This window comes from Suricata suricatta, chromosome 7 (genome assembly GCF_006229205.1).
Source record: "Suricata suricatta isolate VVHF042 chromosome 7, meerkat_22Aug2017_6uvM2_HiC, whole genome shotgun sequence".
Classification (NCBI taxonomy): domain Eukaryota; kingdom Metazoa; phylum Chordata; class Mammalia; order Carnivora; family Herpestidae; genus Suricata; species Suricata suricatta.
The window spans coordinates 1,664,582-1,684,384 of NC_043706.1; the positions used below are offsets into that span (position 1 = coordinate 1,664,582).

General features: G+C 47.1%; 2 protein-coding genes across 2 annotated transcripts in view; both read left to right on the forward strand.

Moving 5' to 3' along the window:
- LOC115296857 (zinc finger and SCAN domain-containing protein 23-like) overlaps window positions 1-1,941 on the forward strand; it is a 29,125-nt gene extending 27,184 nt beyond the window's left edge. The window contains exon 5 of the mRNA XM_029945337.1: window positions 1,794-1,941. Coding sequence (XP_029801197.1) covers window positions 1,794-1,853 — 60 coding nt within the window. The 3' untranslated portion in view covers window positions 1,854-1,941. The remainder of the gene's footprint in view (window positions 1-1,793) is intronic.
- ZSCAN12 (zinc finger and SCAN domain containing 12) lies at window positions 1,854-15,584 on the forward strand (the record flags this gene model as incomplete). The annotated part of the gene is given in 8 exon segments (XM_029944916.1): window positions 1,854-2,169; window positions 2,172-2,242; window positions 4,494-4,595; window positions 4,597-4,660; window positions 6,426-6,878; window positions 6,881-7,559; window positions 13,143-13,569; window positions 14,791-15,584. Coding segments are annotated over 7 exon segments (1,815 nt in total), but the record flags the coding sequence as incomplete, so codon positions are not given.
- Between the last annotated feature and the right edge of the window lie 4,219 nt (window positions 15,585-19,803).

The window sequence follows — 19,803 nt, forward strand, 5'->3', positions numbered from 1 at the left end:
ATTGTTCCAAAAAACAAAAAGTGAAAGCTGCTGCTGTCCTTAAGGGTTCAGGCTGGGAAACTAAAACAGCACCACTTTTGCTGTATTTTATTCCAGCGGTCCTCGAGCCCACTCAGACCCAAGGGGAAATGACATAGACCCCACTTCTAAACAGGAAAAGCATGAAGAAATTTGTAGCCATCTTTAATTTTCCAAAATACCCTTATCCACCGAGATATAAAGCCTGGGGGAAAATAATAAAGTTCTTTTTGGATTCTCTAACTGTATAATTATTCAGTTTTGTTCTTTGTTGCCTCCTTTCCAACTTCCCTAAATACACTTAACATGACTATGAGCTAATCAAGTGTATCTATGTTTATTTTTTTATGTACAAAGTGACTACATGATCTCTTGGCATTGCGGTTTCACGAGTACTGGACCTCAAATGTTTTTTTTTTTCTTTTGATTTTAGACGTAATTAGAAGGCTTATCAAAATTTTACAGAAAATGGTGTTTTTTTAATGTTGGAATTCCATGGCTTATAAACTGGCCAAGTGTTAGTAATAAAGTAACGCCCATTCTGTGACCCTACATCCTTGGCTTTCCCGCGCGTACGAAGACCGGAGCTCTGCGCCTCGGCTTCCTTGTGTTTTGCCCCGCGATGCGCAGGTGCTTTCTTGCGGCACTTGCACCTGTGACGGGACCTGCAGAGGCCCAGCGTGGTGGCGGACAGAACCCGACGTCACAGAAAGGAAGACGACGGGCCAAGATGTCCCACGAAGAGAGACGCCAAGTCCCCAATAAAACACTGGCAAGTTGACGCGAATTATCTATAAAAACAATTACACAGGTGACAAAATGGCGCCGATTCCAGGTGTGCCAGGCCTTGCGTACCGTGGGGCGGGGCAGCGGGGATGCGGCTGGAAGCGGGGGCCCCAGACCTGCGACACCGGCCAGCTAGCCGGCTACTTGTCACAACCCGAGGGACTGCCCGGGACCCGCCCGGCGAGGACCCGACCCTTCCTGCAGCTGCAGCGGAAGTGCACTCGCGCCCCTCCGGCCCAACTCTCCTGGCCTCGTGGGGAAGCGCGGGCCCGCTCGGCGAGTGCCCGCCCCTTCCTGCGGCTGCAGCGGAAGTGCACTCGCCCCACTCCGGCCCAACTCTCCTGGCCTCGTGGGGCAGCGCGGGCCCTCTCAGCGAATGCCGGCCTTTTCCTGCGGCTGCAGCAGAAATGCGCGCTCGCTCGCCCGGCTCACGTCCGGCGTTTGCGGGGCGCTGTCGGCGGTTCTCGCTCCTGGCTGTTGGGACCCCGGTGGCCCGGAGTTTCCGCGGGAGGGATCCGGCTGCCGGCCCCCGGGAGCCGCAGGTGAGCGAGCTGCTGCTCTCCCCTGCCCCGCCGGCCCGAGGAGACTCAGGTGCGGGGCACAGCCTTCGGGAGCGGCGTCCGCGACCCTTTCACCTGCTGCGGGGCTGCGGCTGCCGCGCGGCTTTCGTGCTTTCCGCCACACGCCTGCCTATTAAGGCTGTCTCAGCGTTTTATTGTTGCTTGTTTGCTCTGAACGTTGGTTGCGTTCCATTTGATTGTCTTTTATTCCAGGGCTAAATGGAAGTGTTGCCTTTGTGAAGTCCTTAAATCCTTAGCACCTTTTACTGAATCTTTGTCTTTAGTTTGTGTTTTAAGTTTTTCGTGTTGTTTCCGTGAGTGTCGTATGTAACCCCGGGGGTGGCTTGCAAAGCACAGAAGTAAATTGGTAGAATTTGCAGTTTTTTGCTTATGGTGTAGCTTGTTTAAAAGCGACGGCTTCTCCCTCAGGCCCACCCTTGCTGGAAGCACCGCTCGAGCTTCACTAAGGCCGCGATGGCGTCTGCCTAGGCTGCGCCGGCCCAAGGGGCCCGGGGTGCGCTTCTGGAAGTAAAGGTGGAGGACGAGCACAGTAATATCACCAGACCGGATCAGAACCCGCGGAAAAACAACATCCACAGCAGGGAGGTCTTCCGGCAGTACTTCAGGCACTTCTGCTACCAGGAGACCCCCGGGCCCCGCGAGGCACTGCGCCGGCTCCGCGAGCTGTGCCGCCAGTGGCTGAGCCCGGAAACACGCACCAAGGAGCAGATCCTAGAGCTGCTGGTGCTGGAGCAGTTCCTGACCATCCTGCCCGCGGAGCTCCAGGCCCGGGCGCGGGAGCAGCACCGGAGAGCGGGGAGCAGGCGGTGGCCGCGCTGGAGGACCTGGAGAAGGAGCTGGACGAGCCGGGAGAGCAGGTGGGAAAATACGACATGGTTTGTGATTTTAAAAAGTGAATTACGATTTCTAAGTGGATAGCATTACTCCACCAAGTCGTGAAATTTTGGTTAATGTAGTCCTAACTTATTTGTATCTTTTTTGCGGATCATGTATTACTTTAATAAGCTTACAGCGTTCTATTTGGTGAAATGCTACTCAGAAACATTAAAAACAGAAGATTTCTAAGAGAAAATGTAAGGTGATCATAACGGGGTGGGAGCAGTCTCTTGAAGGGGACATTGCTTCTATTGCAGGATACAAGTAACTAAGAAATAAGGTATTGCAGGTATGTGCACTGCCCTGTGTCCATTAAAGGATTAAAAGCTGGAGGAACCAAGGTTGGCATCTTGGGGGAGTGTGAGGTCAGAGCAGAGAGGAAGGTTCAGAGAGCAGGACCAAGATTCCTGGCGTAGTAGAGCCCAGTTAGGTCTCACAGGCCCTAAAGGGGAGGCTTATGAGTAGAAGGGTTGAGAACAGAGTCCAGGACTTTGCGTGTCATCTGTGGAGTGTCCTGTAGGACACAAGCTTATAACCTTTCCTCTTTAACTCCAGGATCTAACTAAATTATGTAGGATCCTGTTCTGTGTTGTTCCAATATTGATCAAAGACTGTGGTTCTCAACCAGTGGCAGTTCTCTGCCCTAGAGGGCATTTGGCGCTGTCTTGGCACATTTTTGGTTGTCATAGTGGGGGGAGGTGCTACTGGCATCTAATGGCTAAAGGGGAGGGATGTTATGGGATATCTTACAATGTACAGGATGGCCTCTTATAACAAGGAATTGTCTGGCCCAACGTGTCAATGGAGTCAAGTCTCGGAAGTCTTGGTATGAAGAGTATAACCCAGAGAAATAATAAAACAAGAAGTGCAGTCCAGCGTTTGGAGAGGGGGAGGAACATGTGGCAGAAAGATTTGAGTTTGAAATAGATCAAGGCAGTGAGGCTATTAAAGATGAGGCACATCTACTAAGGATGAGGCACATCTTAGGTAAGTATTAATTGGAAACGACAGATTAGATCGATAAAAAAGGAAAAATGAAGGGAAAACTCTCTACCTAGCAGTCCATTCTGGGCTAAGCACTGAGGGTTTCAAGCTTGAGAGACTACTGTAATTGAAGTGCTCCTAACAGAGTTCAAGGCTAGAGGGGAAGGTGGATTGGGGGAAAGTTCATTCGTTCAGAAGACATTTACTGAATGTTTCATATGCACCAGGCACCATTCTGGGCATTGGAAATGTAGCCATGCACAAAGCATAGAGGTTGCTGCTGTCTTGTAGACAGATTCTGGTCTAACGAGAGGAGCAGACAGTAACCAGGGGGTGCCAGGCGGCGATAAATCCTATATGGAAACAGCAGTGAAGCAGAGAAAGGGAACAGCGACTGAAACGGAGACTGTGCTGTTTTTGAAAGACTGGTCAGCGAAGGCATTCCAGACAGGGTGACGTTAGAGCAGAGGTCAGGCTGTACAGTCACATGGGCTGAGGGCGTTATGGCGAGGTGATAGTGGGCAGGTGAGAATGCGTTTTTGGCAGTAGAGCTGCAGAAGATGGAATCAGGTAGTTACAAGGAGATAACATCATGTGTGGATTTACAGCCCATTATAAGGACTTTGGATTTTATTCTTAGATGGAAAGTCATTGGGGAGTTTTGGACAGAAGAGAGGTTTAATCTGACCTAAATTTTATTTATGCTTTTAAGATTTTTTTTTTAAAGTTTATTTTTGAGAGAAAGAGCACGAGGAGGAGAGGGGCAGAGGGAGAGGTAGACACAGAATCCGAAGCAGGGTGGGGGCTTCAGAAGAGCAGAGACTGTAGGGAACAGTTTCCTCCTCCCATCCCGTCTTTTCTCCCTCTTTATCCTTTGTTTCTTTGCACTTCGTTTCTCTATCATTTCTCTTCACCTGCCCTGTTGTTTTCTTCTTTCTCTTCTGTTTTATTTTCCTCCAAGTTCTGTTCTTGTCCTCGCTGCCTCTCTACTTCCCCTTCTGTCTCTCCTTCCTTTTTTCTTCCTCTATTCGCCCCTCCACTTTGAGCATATGACAAAGACATGACTGTGGCACAGTCATCATTTTCTAGTAGTTCACAACAGAAGGGCAGGGTCCTGGAGGAGGTGGCCTGCATGGAGCTTTGAAGAATGAGGTGCGTTATGGCAGGCTGATGTCTGGGAAGAAGTCCAGGTGCCCGAGAGCCGGGTGTCACTGCCTTGGGTCCAATACCACTGTTTCCTATTGGCAGAGTGAGTGTGTCTGCCGTGTTCCCGTCCACACGGAGCAACAGGACATGCCCTTGCAGGACATGGCCCTTCTGGGAACAGGATTGGATCCCAGCATGTCCCTCCCATTCAGGGATTTCCCATCTGAAGTGTGAATCTGCAGGACTTGGGGCCCAGCCGGAGGAGCAAGGTAAAGCAGACAGACCAGCTTGGGAGGAAGGGAAGACAGGCTGGCACAGGACATTGGGCCTCTTTAATTCTTTGTGCCACTACTCATCATCACAGTCAGGAAGGCCTCTCGTGCCCAGACTCTCAGCCAGTTCGGTTTGTCACTCTTCAACTTGTGTTTTCTCTTTATGTTAATGTGTTGTTGTCTGCTCTTGTTAAGATCACTTAATTTAGTCCTGATGTTATCTCCCTTTGTACTGACATCCCTGCTGTTTCTGGCCTCTATCCCGTCAGATGGTGCTACTGTCCTTCTTCCTTCAGTAAACGAGACTTTGGCCCAGGCTGTCTGCAGTTTTCAGATGGGTCAGGAGAAAATGTATGTAAGTGTACTTGTATGAAGAGAAGGAACAACACAGTAAATGTGGCAGAATGTTGAAAGTTGGTGTGTGTGTGAGAGGCCCCATATTCCTAATCTCTATTTTCTCTACTCTTATTTTTCCTTTAATTTTTAAGAATAGGTAAAAATTCATGTAGTTCAAAAACAAAAATTTAAAGTTATCCAGCAACAAGTTTTCCTTCCACTCATTCCCTCAGCCATCTGGTCTCCCCTCGGCCCTACAATGGGTTGTCACTGTTTTTAGTTTTTTCTATCTGCTTCTCTAGAGGTTTTTAAAATATGTGTATGTTTTTCCACATTCAAACAAATACGCTTTCTTCTCTGTATTACTAAGATGATAAAAACTTGCATGTTAAAAAATTTATTTTTTATTTATTTATTTTTTAATTTATATCCGAGTTAGTTTGCATACAGTACAACAATGATATCAGGAATAGATTCCTTACCCATTTAGCCCATTCCCCCCAATAATCCCTCCAGCAATCCTGTTTTTCTTTACTTGAGAGTTTCTTATGTTTTGTCCTCCTCCCTGTTTTTATATTATTTTTGCTTCCCTTCCCTTATGTTTATCTGTTTTTTATCTTAAATTCCTTCTATGAGTGCAGCGCCTCAGTGTCTCATTTGGTTGAGCTCCTAACTTCTGCTCAGGTCATGACCTCACAACCTATGAGTTCGAGCTCCACACTCAGCGCAGAGCCCCACTCGGGACTCCATCTTACGACCGGGAGATAATGACCTGAGCCGAAATCAAGAGTCAGACCGATGCTTAACTGACCGAGCCATGCAGGCACCCCGTAGTTTTTATTTCTTAGCAGCAGCATAATGTTAAAATGTATGGATGAATCAACATAAGGGACAATTGTCCACTCCCCCAGTTGTCCCCAGTGATTTGCTCTAACAGGTAGTGCTATCGTGAGCATGTGTGAGTACTTCAGTGTAAATTCTCATGTGTGGAATTACTAGGCCAAAGGTTAAATGCGGTTGTCATTCTGATGGATATTGGCAAATCGCTGTCTGTGAATCCTGGCTCAGTTTACATTCCCACTGGCGGCGTGTGATTCCCATTTCATGAGCAGGGTATTCTACTGATGGGTGGAGGTGATGGGTGCAAATTGTATCTCAGTATTCAAATTTGCTTTCCCTTATTTTGAGGTGTATCATCTTCTGCTTAAGAGCTGTTATAGTTCCTTTCCTGGAAACAGTTTTTCCTTTGCCCAGCTTCTGTTGGGTTATTGGTCTTTTCCGTACCAGTTTTTGGAGTGCTTTCTATGTTGTATGCTTTAATGCCATTGTAGAGTCCTGCAGAAGCTCTAGGTTCTTCACGTGTTTTTCCCCTGAATAATTTTGTTGTCTAATGAGGGAAACTAGGTAACTTTGTGATCCATTGTAGTTTCAGGTGTTGCGACTGGAAATGAGTACAGGAATTTAACTCTAAAGCAGGAAGCTTCTGAAGAAACAGCACCACACGGGAATATGTGTAGCGGATTTGAAAGCAAAGTGTCCCAGCCAGCAAGGTGCAGAGAAGCTTACAGATCTGAAGCAGAAACCAAAGAGTCTTCTGGACACTCGAGGGAAGGTGAACAGTCTGCAGGTGATGAGAACAGAGTCCGTCTGACTGAACAGCAGAGGGTCTGTCCAGGAGAAAAATCTCATGAGTGCAGAGAGTGTGGAAAAGCCTTCAGTCAGCACTCGAAGCTCCTAGAACATCAGAGGGTCCACACTGGAGACAGGCCCTACAAATGTGAGGAGTGTGGAAAAACTTTCTGTGGGAGAACCATGCTGATTCGGCACAAAATAATGCCCACGGGAGAGAAACCGTATAAATGTAACGAGTGTGGCAAAGCCTTGGCCGCTGGTCCACTCTTAACCAGCATCAGAGGCTCCGCGCAGGAGAGAAACACTACCACTGTGAGGAGTGCGGCAAAGCCTTCAGTCGGAAGGCAGGCCTCTTTCACCATCTCAAGATCCACACAAGAGACAAACCGTACCACTGTGCTCAGTGCAATAAAAGTTTTAGTCGGCGTTCAGTACTGACTCAGCATCAAGGAGTTCACACTGGGACAAAGCCCTATGAGCGCAGCGAGTGCGGGAAAGCCTTTGTTTATAACTCCTCCTTGGTTTCCCAACAGGAGATCCACCACAAAGAAAAGTGCCATCAGTGTCAGGAGTGTGGAAAATCCTTCAGTCAGAACGGCCTCGTTCAGCATCAGAGAATCCACACCAGGGAGAAACCTTACAAGTGTGGCCTATGTGCAAAAGCCTTTGTTCATAGGATGAGCCTCGTAGAGCACCAGCGAGTTCACACTGGAGAGAGACCGTACAAATGTGATAAGTGCGGAAAGGCCTTCACTCGGAGGTCAGTCCTCAAGGAGCATCGGAGAACCCACACTGCAGAGAGGCCGTACAGGTGTGACGAGTGTGGGCACGCCTCCCGAGGCGTCACCAGCCTCATCCAGCACCACAGGATCCACACTGGGGAGAAACCCTACCGATGTGACGAGTGTGGCAAAGCCTTCAGACAGAGGTCAGACCTCGGCAAACACCGGAGACTCCATAGTCGGGGTGCTCCCTCTAAAGAGTGTGGCGAATCCGCCCCTGGGCAGCCTCAGACGGTCCACGAGGGAGGGGAGTCTGTCTCTGTGAGGACCAGAGGGATGCCATCTCACAGAATGCAGGCTGGAGAGGAATACTCATGTGGACATGATTCAGGGCAGGACGGCAGGCACCGGAGCTGCTAGACACCTCAGACTTCTTGTCAGGAGCTCGCTGTGCGCTGCGCATGACATCAGCTGGTGTGGAGCTCAAGGAGCACAGCACTGAAGTCCTCTTCTCGACAGTTTACAGTGGAGCCTGCGGTCCGTAAGGTCCGTTGTGAGCTTCGCTCAGGCTGCAGGATGGCAGAAGTGGCTCAAGCCACGTGTCCATGAAGTGGGGGACAGTTCATGGCATCGGTTCTGAAGGTACTGAGGGGTCAGCCAGGATTGTATTGAAGATCAGGGTTTGGTGGGCAGATCTGGAAGGCAGAAGGGAACCATTCAAGGGGAAGCCCGTGTAGGCGGAGGCGAGAACGCTCGGGGTGTGTGGCTTCAGTGGCGCCCGCGGTGGAGCGTCCGTTGAGGGGGGCTGGTGACGGCGATCCCTGGGCACAGCTCTGGCCAGCCCAGGCTGCGTGGGCGGCAACATGCCTCTTACACAAGGGACAAAACACTTTTCATAATTCCTAAGATACGTTGTCCATAAATTAAAACCCCTCTCCGTTTTAAAAGTGAGGATACACTTGCTTCTGGAGATGGTGATGTAGGTACAGGGTCACACAGGGAAGGACCAGCGGTGCTTGGTCCTTGCCCTCATGGCTCCTCCCCTTCGGTGAATTTCGGAGTGCCCTGTGGAGCTTGGTTAAGACGCCCGCGCCCCCCTCACATCCTGCTTCATCAAGTCTGGGGTGAGGGGCCGAGAATCTCCATTGTCCGAGTCCCACGGTCCCCTGATGCTAAACTTTGAGGAAGACTGCATTGAATTGCAGCTGTCTTCACAGCAGCCTGTGGGAGGGGAAGTATGAGCATGGTCCTCTAAACACCGGAGGATTCTTAGCGTAAGGAAAGCTCTGAAGGGGACAGGAGTGAACAGGGAATTAGATCTCCATCCAGCCTCAAGGGCTTCGGGATGGCCTTTCCACCTCTTCTGAGTTAAGTCTTGCAAAATTGGAGACTAATCCACATTGTGAGGATGCATGTGGCCCAGGCGTCGCCAGTGCACAGGCCACGTGTTTAGCTGGGGAAGGACGCTGGTGGTCTGTTCTCCTAACCTTTCCACCAGCTCATGTTCTGAATTCCCTAATTTCTCTTCAAAACTGGTTTATAATATTTTGGTTTGTGTGCCTTCTTGAGCACATAAAAGAACCAAAGAGCAGTGACTATCCCTTGGGACTTTTGCAAAAATGTTATCGACCAACAGCTAGTTGACTTGTCTCCTGTTTCACCGAGCACGTGGCTCTACGGTGGCTGAGGGCCCGTGACTCCCGTGGACAGCTGGCAAGCACATGTGCATGTGGCTCCTGCTCTGTTTATCTTTTTTTTTTTAATGTTTGTTTATTTTGAGAGAGGAAGAGAGAGAATCCCCAGCAGGCTCCACACTGTCAGTGCTGATCCCGAGGAGGGGCTCCAACCCACAACCCTGGGAGGGATCATGACCTGAGCTAAAATCCAGAGTCAGATGCTTAACTGACTGAATCATCCAGGCACCCCGGTTTATCTTTTTATTTACGGAGATTATTTTCAATCTTCACTGACATGTCCTATGATTTTCTTCCCTTTGTGCCTTGTGGTGGCAGACCCTACAGTTTCTGGGACTGCCCCGCCCTCCTAGCTCATCCCAAACAACTCCGGGATCCTCTCCTCCCCTTACCTCTAGCTTGTTAGTGGCCTGAAGTGATGAGAGAGTGACAGAGGGGCAGGGAAGAAACGAGGATAGTCACCATCTTTACTCCTAACTGCCATTCTGTCCAGCTCTGGGTCTTCATCCTGCCTCCTTCCCACTGCTGTGCATACTCTTAACTCCTTCCCCCACGGCCCCTGTCTCTTTCCCCTCTGTCCATCGCCCTATTCGGAACATCATCTCATCACTGGTTGGAACCAGAAGTCCCTGGAGAAATAGATAACGTTCCAGCTTCTAAGCTGTAAGTGCGAGCACATAATAATGGTATTACTATTATCATTTAGGTATATTGTGTCAGACTTGCTTTTGGGATTGGAATTTATGTGACCGGAAGGGAAAATATCATGAGTTCACAATAGAGGAAAGCAAATGAACATTTGAAAACAGGCTCGTTCACAATTTGAGGACTCCTCAGCATTTATCCGAAGCCCAGCATTGGAGCTGCGCACAGATTGTGCGAGGCGGCTGGGGTTGGGTCCCTCTTCGCCTCCACAACACGGGAGTCTGTTTCCCTGGGGGAGGCTGGGGGCTCTTCGCCCTGTGCATTCCCGTCTCGTCCCCAGCTTCCCCAGCTGTGCGTTTGCTGGAGATGAGAGCCCGTATGAGAATGTCCTTCAGGGGCCGTCCGTGCTTTCACCTTGTCTGACTTCAGACACGTTATCCGGACTGAAATACTCCGCCTAGTGACCTCCAGCCTCTAATCTCACTGCTCACGGAACAGGGTTCCGAGTTTACACTTGCTGTCAGCTCTCAGTGCTGCGGGTCCGGCCCTTCTGCGCATGTCCTCTTCGTGCACACCTGCTCCAGCGTTTGCCTCTAACACCTTTAATTGGTTATCATGAATGAACCCGAGACAAAGACCCAGAACAGTGGGATATGCCTGTTACAGAGGATACAGTTCATACTTCCTTAAAAATAAAAGCGGGGGTTTTCTGGTTGTTTCTTTGCTTAAATGTAGTTGCAGTGCCAAGAGAAGTTGGATCACCTGGGGTTTCCAGGTAGGCATCAAAGGGGCTCAAACTACCTAGGATTCGAAGAAAATAGAGTGGAATTGCTGGCGGTACATGGGCAACCCAGAAATAGAAGGCCCTGAGGGGCAGGTGAAGGACATGACTGAGGTTAGACCCAGAACTGGGGAGCGTGGTGCACAGAGAATGCCTCACAAGGAAGTCCACAGAATGGCGTTCTGGATAAAAGGTGGATGCAGTAGAACAGTGACAGGACTTAGGAAATCAGGGTCCTTGGAAGCAGCTTATCTTTGCAGGCTTTGAAACCATCCGCAGTAACAGCAGCAGGATGGAAAGGAAAAAGGAAATTGAAGCAAGTCCAAGGTAGAAATGTCAGTCCAGAGTAGCGCCATAACAGCCAGCTTGAGGCATTGGTGTAACACTCAAATGATAAATCGAGAAGCAGTGGCTTGGATATACCATTAAGGGTAAGAGTAAGACTGACTGGCTTCTCCTTTCTGGTTGATTCAAGGTGAACAAAATACTGTTTAAGACAAAATGCTCCTGTAGAGTTTGGGGGAGAATCAAAGTTCTAAAGCAGTGAAAAGTGAAGGGGCTTTTGGATGAAAAGTAACGTGACAAACAGGAGTTCCAGGGGGCATAATAAGGGGTTGCAAAGGGAAGAAAGATGGCCTCCCCCAAAAGAAACCCCAGTTGTAGGAACAGGTTCTGGAACTTTAGTATGAGATAAAGCTAATGAGGAAGGAATGGGACTGAGCAGGGCTCCGAATTGAGAACTGCCCGCTCTGAGGGCAGAGGTAGAGAGTGCACAGGTACCACAGCGTAGAGCAGCTCCTCACTTGTACCCTGAACGGAAGTAGGCTCTCATTACATCCGTAGATATCTGTTCCTCAAGTCTTACAGTCAAAGTCCGAATTGGCCATCTTTTGGAGTCAAGAAAAGGATTTGTTAGTAATTTGTAACATTAGCAGCTTACTAAGGGCTGGGCGTTCCTAAGTGCTTTACACGATTTTATTTTTAGCAGAGGAAAGTGAAGTCAAGGAATTGAAGCTGCCTCAGGTCAGAAAGTTAGTATGTGGCAGGGGCAGGATTTGAAGGCCTGCAGCCCGGTTCCAGAGCCCAGGCTTCCTTGTCTAGTTCAGCTGAAGGAACCCTGTATTGTAGTCGTAATCAGTGCCTCAAATAAGACCGCCATGGAGAGCTGGTAGTTCACCCTTGATTCCATGGAAACCACCGATTCTCCTCACCCAGGTGTCCAGGTCTGAACGCCCATCAGTTGAAGGTGGTCTTGTAGGTCTTTAGCCCAAATGGCCTGGCCCTGGGTGTCCCAAGAAGGACTTCTAAGTGGAGGTTACTGGTAACGTGTTTAGATGTTTATTGATTCCTCTCTCAGCCTACTATGCATATTGCATATTTCACTTTTTGGTCTAGTGTTTCGGTTATGCTTGCTTAAATTAATTAGGAGTAGGTATCTCATCATTTCATACCTGCTAAAAACCGCGGCAGCCTGTACAGTTTACTGTAAACTCCAGCTGAGTGAGTTTGGGCAAGCGGTTTGATAGCCTGGGTCTTAGGTCTCCCTGGGGGAAAATGGCAATAGTAGTACCACCCCCTGGTGCAGTTAGGTGGGCTGAGAGGGATACACACGGAGCACTTGAATGGCGCTTAGCGCCTGGGAGGTGCTGTATTGCCGTTTGCTGTGTTCGGTGACCGGGAGCTCCTGCCGCAGAAGTCCCCTGTCCACGCGCGCAGTTCCCCCAGGACTGGGGCCCGGTGAGCCACCCAGGCCCGCAGTGTCCTCCGTGGGGACAGGCCTCCTGAGCGGCAGGGGGACGCTTCCCGTCGCCCCTTCGCCACTGTTATCGGAGATGAAGCAGCCCGGATTCGCGCGCTTCGTCTTCGGGGCGGCTCTGGCTCGGTCGTGCGGCCGAAGGTGGGCCCCCCACAATCACCTGCCGGCACCGCGGGGATTCTCCACCAAGCAACCACCAAGAGGAGGAAGCCTCCAGACTCCTAGAGGAGACGGTGGGGCCGCCGCTGGCCCGGAAGCGCGCACCTGTGCCGGGAGGGGCCGGGGAGGGGGGGTGTACCTGTGCATGCGGGTGGTCTCGGCCTCTGACCTCGCCTCTGGGACTCCGGGGGCTGGGGCGGGGGATTTCGGTCCGAATTCAGGGTTGCAGGGGAAGTAAGGATGGCCTCCAAGTTTTGAATCGTATTAGGACACCTGGGCTGTGGGACAGCGGGAGTGGTTGGGGAGGTGATCCGAATCGTGACTAGAAGCCACTTCCTGGTTGTGTGATTTAGCAAACGATTCGATCCCTCTGCGTCACAGTATCATTCAGCTGTCAGTGGAATTATAATAATATCTACTTAATGAGTAAATTTGCAGTCACTTTTAAATAAATATTAGCTGTTATTATTTTCTCGTTTTTCACGTTATTTTCTCTACCATTTATTTGGGATTCTCTGGGGAGAACCGAAGGGAAGAGGGCCATGGTCTTTCAAGCTGTGCAACTAATATTTAGGAAGTAAAAGACTTTAGCGTATGGTACTAGCTAATAACTTGGACTGTCACTCCTAATGTACTGAGCTTCCTAACAACATTCCTTTTTCTTTCAGTGTATTGTCTGAGTAGTGAGTTCTTGAGTAAAAGAGCTTAACAAAATTTATGGAGTTTCTGTTAACAATGTTATTTTGTGCCCCAGGAAGAAGACTGACTACAAGGAACTACTTCTGAAAAACCAGTGTGAACCCCAAGCTGGAGCGAATCTTCTCCTGAGCGCCCTCATTCCAGAATCGTGTCCCTCCTGTAGGAAAGTCCCTCACAGTGGCTGATGGCAGAGGGAGAGAGCTGCCTGGGACCACACTGACAAGAAGTCATGGATACTCCTTCAGACTTGAAGTCGCCACTGCCAGGAGATAGCCGCCTGGGCCTCCCCGGGGCTGTCAGAAGACTCGGAGCACTTTACCCACCGTGTGGAGACCAGAAGCAGACCAAGGGGCGGGTGCTGAGGCAGCTCCTGACACCTCCCCAGGGAGCTGCACACTTAGGCAGGGATAATACCTAGAACATGGAGAAGAGGCATCACTTAGGCTAGAGAAGTCGGAGATGCCTGGAGGGCAAGCCATCAGGTGGGAAGCATTCAGATAATCGCTTATGTTATGGCTTGACTAGTGAAAGATTTCTGGAATGGCACAGAAAGCAGTGAAACTGAACTTTAGGATCCACCACACATCTCTGAAGCCAACACTCCATGCCTCCCTAATAGGCTCTAATTCCCCCTGGTATTTGTGCACACCTCTGGAAACTTCCAATGTTGGGTGTTTGTTTTTACTGCATTTAACTTCAAATTCAGGTTTTCAAGACCAGCTTCTCCCACTGCCTCTAGGTTCCGGGCTAAAGGATAGAACAAGATATACTCATGGCAGAGAAAGCACTTTGGAATCCAAGGCTTCCCATGCAGCCTGTTAAGACCCCATTTTAGTTTGACTTTCAGCATTATCACCGTTTGAAGCAGAAAGCCCGTGAGAAAAGGTGTCTGCAGAGAAAGAAGAGATCCTTGAAAAGTAGCATTTGGGTTGATCTCTCGTTAGTTAATCTCCTTTCCCTTGAACACTTGCCCCTCTCCATCTGCTTGTTGTCTGCCCAGCTCTAGGTGGAAGCTCTTAGCTGCATTTGTGAGCGGTTTTGTCATTTGTTTTACCTATTCAGCTACTCTGAATGCTGCTTTATGTTTTCTCATGTTTTAGTCCCGAACATTACTGGAAAGGTTCTTTTTCCCCACTTTAGTTTTTCCGTATCAAAACAGTTATGTAATTTTGAAACTGCTTTTCCCATATTGAATCAGTGTGTATTTTGTAACCGCAACCTAGCTCTTGCTTCAAGTTAACTTATGTCATACCCCACTGTTCACGGACTCCAGAAATCTTTGGAGAGCATTTATTTGTCTGTAGTAGTGGCCTAGGTACATTTCAGTTGGTATAAATGGTCCATTTAAGTAGTCCTAATAAATTATCATTTCTCTTGATTTCATTATATTCAATTTTCCTCTCTGGATTCAAACTGTTCTCTTAACTTTTGTGATTATACCTTCTGGTTCTTTGTCACATTTTGTGGGAAAATCCTCTTTGCTCTTCCAAACTTTCTGTCCAGCTGTCTCTTCTCACTCAAAACTGGAACCTCATTGTCCTTTTTGGGCATTGGCCAACCTGGGAGGACAGTTTAGGTCTAGAAAAAGCATGCAATTTAGGTAAAACTGGGTTTTACTTTTCATCACTGTTCTTCATCTTAAGTTTCATTATCTCAGCAGAAGAGACAACTGACATTTGAATTACCTGTGCATTTTTTTTTAGATGGTGTCACTAAGAATGAAAATGAAGACTTGTTTCCAACACAAAACTCGGCGGATGCTAAAGGCTGTGGCGCGATCTCTCTAGAAGAGTGTCTATGCAGCAAGTGTAGTAGCGGTGTTAGTAACGGGTGAGTCCTTAGCGTCAGGGAGTCCAAGTGCCGTAGGGAATCTCCGTGAAGGCAACAGGTTGGGAAAGGCTTTTGTTTGTAGTGGGTCCCTGCTGTCCTGCCAGGAGATCCACCACAAGGAAAAGTGCTCCATGGGAGGAGTGTGGGCATGCTCAACTGTCGTGGCCTTGTTCTACATCAGAGAATCCACATTAACTCGAGATGCCCAGATGCAGTGACTGAGAGGAGGCCGTCATTCAGCGCAGACCCTCAGCGAACCGCAGGCGAAGGAAATGGGAGTGTCTTGACCCAGAGGTCAGGGCTGACCGCGCACCAGAGAGTCCACTTGTCACATGATGAATGTGGTCATGCTCTGCATGGGGTCGCCAGCTCTATCACTCAGCACTGGAGGATTCACATGAAAGAGAAACCCAAACAGTGTGAAGGGGATGGAAGGCTTCAGAGCAGTTGATCCTTGGTAAACATCACTGAGTCCGTATCAGAGAGGTTCTTATAAATGACAGGATCACGGGAAGTTGTATGGACAGAGAACCAGGCTCAACAACACAACCTCCACCGTATTGGAAAATTGATTCATGGAAGTGCGCACGTTTTATGGGGAATGGGTATTTGTAATTGCCCAATTTGGCCAATAAAAACATTCAGTGGACACCTCAGGTCAAGAAAAGGAAAGGTCAGCAGTTCTTTCTTGCTTTCTAGAGCGGCCTATAGATGTGAACAACCAGAACTTTTGAAGTGAGCTGCCCACCTGCTTGTCGGGACGTGTGACACTGGCTCCCGGGTGGCCGTGTGCACTGGGGACGGGTTTCCCCCAGCTCTGCTTTGATTCGTTCAACAAGAGCAGATTACTATCGACTGTTGTAATTCTGTTTTATCTTCTTTATGGGCTGAATAGGCTTGTGTCTGTACCGCAGGACACAAAAATCACATTTATGTAGTTTCAGCACATGTAATGAAAGGAACCACGTCATTAATTTGTTGGATGCTTTCCTAAATTTGGGACTGCTCCTGTGTTCTCCAGCATAAGGCCATGCAAGTATCCTTCAGAGTATATCTTTTCCAGGTTTGGTTTAAATGTTGTTTTAAGATAGTGGAATTGACAAATAATGATGGGGGTATTTCCCCTTACAGATGACACATAAGGTGAAAGCTAATACTTTATGTATTGCATATTGCATGCATGCATAAACTTGCATATTATCCTTTTCAGTTCTAAAACAAACTAAAAGCTCTTCAGCAAGTTGTTAATCTCTATGAGAGAGAATGAGGCTTATCTATAATATCATAAAATATAGGTACATTAATTATTTCATAATTCTGATTGTATTTGCTGTACATCCCCAACTTTTTTTGAATAGGTATTGCAGTCAATTTAGAAGATGGATTGCATTCTATAAAGGTCATTTTAGCATCTATAGTAATCACATTATTTTTTCTTTTTTAACATCATTTTTTTCTTAACTTTATTATCTTGTATTATGTGCAAGGATTTTCTAATATTAAACCAACATTGCATTCCTGCAATAAGCCTTGCTTAGTCGTGGTGTATTCTTTTCTTAATGTGTCAATGAGTTTGCTAATATTTTATTTAGTACATTTTCTTCAATGTTTATATGAAATTGGTCTGTAATTTTTTTGTACATATTTTTCAGGTTTAGGTTTCAGAATTTTCTAAATTTTTAAAAAATGTTTTATTTATTTTTGAGAGAGAGAGAGAAAGAGAGACAGAATGCGGCAGAGAGGGGCAGAGAGAGAGAGGGAGACAGAGAATCCCAAGCAGGCTTTAGCTCCAGGCTCCGAGTTGTCAGCACAGAGCCTGATGAGGGGCTTGAACTCACAAGCCATGAGATCATGACCTGAGCTGAAGTTGAATGTTTAGTCAGCTGAGCCACCCAGGAACACCTAGGTTTTAACATTTTAATTGCATTGTAAAAATATTTACATTTTTGTTCATTTTTAATACTGTAGAGTAACTTATAGAGCACTGGAATTAGCTGGTCTATGAAATTTGAATCCTGATGTAAAACCATCCAGGCTGCGTGCATTTCTGTCAATAGTTCCTTGATAACCTTCTCTGTTTCTTCTATTAAAAAATAGTTATCTGGGGGGGGGGGCGCCTGGGCTGCTCAGTCAGTTGGGTGTCTGACTTCGGCTCTGGTCATGATCTTCTGGTTCGTGGGTTCAAGCCCTGCATCAGGCTCTGTGCTGACAGCTCAGAGCTTGGATCCTGCTGCAGACACTGTGTCTCCCTCTCTCTCTGACCCCCTTGGCTTGCGCTCTGTCTCTGTCTCTGAAAAATGAATAAATGTTAAAAACAAATTTAAAAAATAGTCTGTTTGGGCTTTCTGTTTATAATGGGGATCAATTTTGGTGATCTAATATTTGCCTAGAAAATTATCCATTTTATCTGTATTTTAAAATTTATTTGCATTGAATCTGCAATATAATCAGTTACGACTTTTTAAGTAGCTTTATTGAGAGACATTGATACACAGTAAACTGCAGAAGTATAGTTTTACATAAGTTTTAACATGTACACACCTGTGCAATAATCACCACAGTCAACATAATGAACATAATCTATTATCCGAAAACATTCCCTGTGGCCTTGGTACCTCCTCCCCCCACACTTCCCTGCACCCTGCCTTCATCTCCAGACAGTCTCTGTGACAAAGTCCTATACAGTATTAGAAGTTTGCACTTTTTAGAATCATGTATGAATGGAATACAGTATGTTCCCTCCTTTTTTATACTTTTTTCATCCAGCATATTATTTTGAGATTCATCCATATTGTTGCATGTATCACTAATCTATTCTTTTTATTGTTGAGTATTCCATTGTATGGATACACCACAGTTGGTTTATACAATTACCCATTGACGGACATTTGGGTTTTTTCCGTTTGGGTTCCTAAAATGCAGTTGGTATGAACATTTGGGTACGAGTCTTTTTATAGACATACACTTTCATTTGTTTTCAGTAAACACCTAGGAGTGGGATGGTTGGATCTACGTGATAAGAATATTTTTAACTTTGAAGAAACTCTTTTCTAGTATCTGTCCTCTTCCACACCCCTACCAGCAGCACATGAGCTTTCCTTCATGACACATCCTTCTAGTACTTGGTTAGGGCAGTCTTTCATTTTAGACATCCTAATAGGTGTGCAGTAGTACCTTATTGTAATTTTGATTTGTCTTTCCTTATGACTAATGATATTGAGCATCTTTTCATGGGAGTGTTTGTCATTCCTATAAAGCCTTTTCCTGAAGTATCTGTTCAAGTTTTTGCCCATTTTTTCCCTTCTCAAGAAGTACTGTTTTGTCAGTCAAAGCACAGGTGCATTGTGCTGGGTCAGACATTTGGTAAATGCAAAAACCAGGTAGAAAAATAGGACCTTCTAACCTCTAGGGAACACACGAACTGGGCAGAGAGGGCTTTATACTCCAAGAATACCTATGGAGCTACTGCCATCACATAGAAATGACCAACTACCCCTCCATACATCTCTTCATGATATAATTTTCTTCACTGGCCTGTAAGTATGAAATAAATCCATGATCTGGAGTCCTGACATTTTATTCAATAGTTTCATTCTACTAGGATGCCTGGGTGCCTCAGTTGGTTGAGCATCTGACTCTTGATTTCAGCTCAGGTCATGATCTCACAGTTTGTGGGATCGAGCACTATGTTGGGTTCTGCACTGAGCACACAGCCTACTTGGGAATCTCTCCTCTCTCTCTGCCCCTCCCCTGCTCATGCTGTCTCTCTTTCTCTCTCCAAATAAACTAAAAAAAATAGTTTCATTCTACAGCTTTTACTCTACAAAATAGAATAATGATGACTTAATCATGATAGTCTTTCCTTGTTTGGAGGAAAGGACAATAATGCACGAGCACTGCTGTCAGCCGTAACAGAACAGGTAGAGTGGTGACACATCAGTAGACTTCATTGGAAACATGAGGTAACTTAGGGATGGCTCGGTGGCTCAGTCGAAGTGTCTTGACTATTGGTTTCAGCTGAAGTCATGATCTCATGTTTCATGAGTTTGAGCCCTGCATTGGGCTCTGTGGTGACAGCAAGGAGCCTGCTTGGGATTCACTCTCTCTCTCTCTCTCCCTCTCTCTCTCTCTCTCCCCCCCCCTTTCCTCCCTCTCCCTCCCCTGCTTGTGATGTCTCTCAAAATAAGTAAATAAGTAAAACACAATTTTTAATGAGGTAACTTAGATTTCGTACGGACTACTAGGTTCTGAAATGTTGGGGCCCAGTAAGCCAAAAAACCTCCCGCATAACGACCGTTGACGGCCTGGCCTCCGGGGCGCAGGAGAACGATTTGGGAAGTTGTGGAACAAGTCGAGAGACTGTGAAACATTTGGCTTCCTGGGCCACACATGTGGCTTCTGTGCATCCTGTGATTTTCTCGTTTCTTTGTAAAGAGGCATATCCTTTTAGGCTTTGAATCAACTTGGGTCAGTTCCTGACGCCAGCCCTCCCCTTACTTTGCTTTCTAACTCTTTGTCTGCTGTTGGGAGTAGAGCAATCCTCTGCCAAAAGATTTGCCTATTAAAGGATAAGCATCTTGCCCATGCATAACTAATGAGGGGGTCTTAAGAAATGTAAATCTCCTCCTAGAATTCTTCAGGCTCATCTTCTGCTTGGAGCCAGACTATTATTAGGGAATCCCTCTCTTGCAATGACTTGATAATTCCTGATATTTACACCTGTCCTGTTAAACATGACCCTTTTCGGAGCATGTCTTCACTTCAAAGACCTTGAACTATGTAATCATTAAAGAAATGATGTAATCACCCATGGTATATAAGACCCTGGCCATCTAAGTAAAACGTGGCTTTTCCACCATGCACGTTGTCTGTCTTGTCTGTCGTTG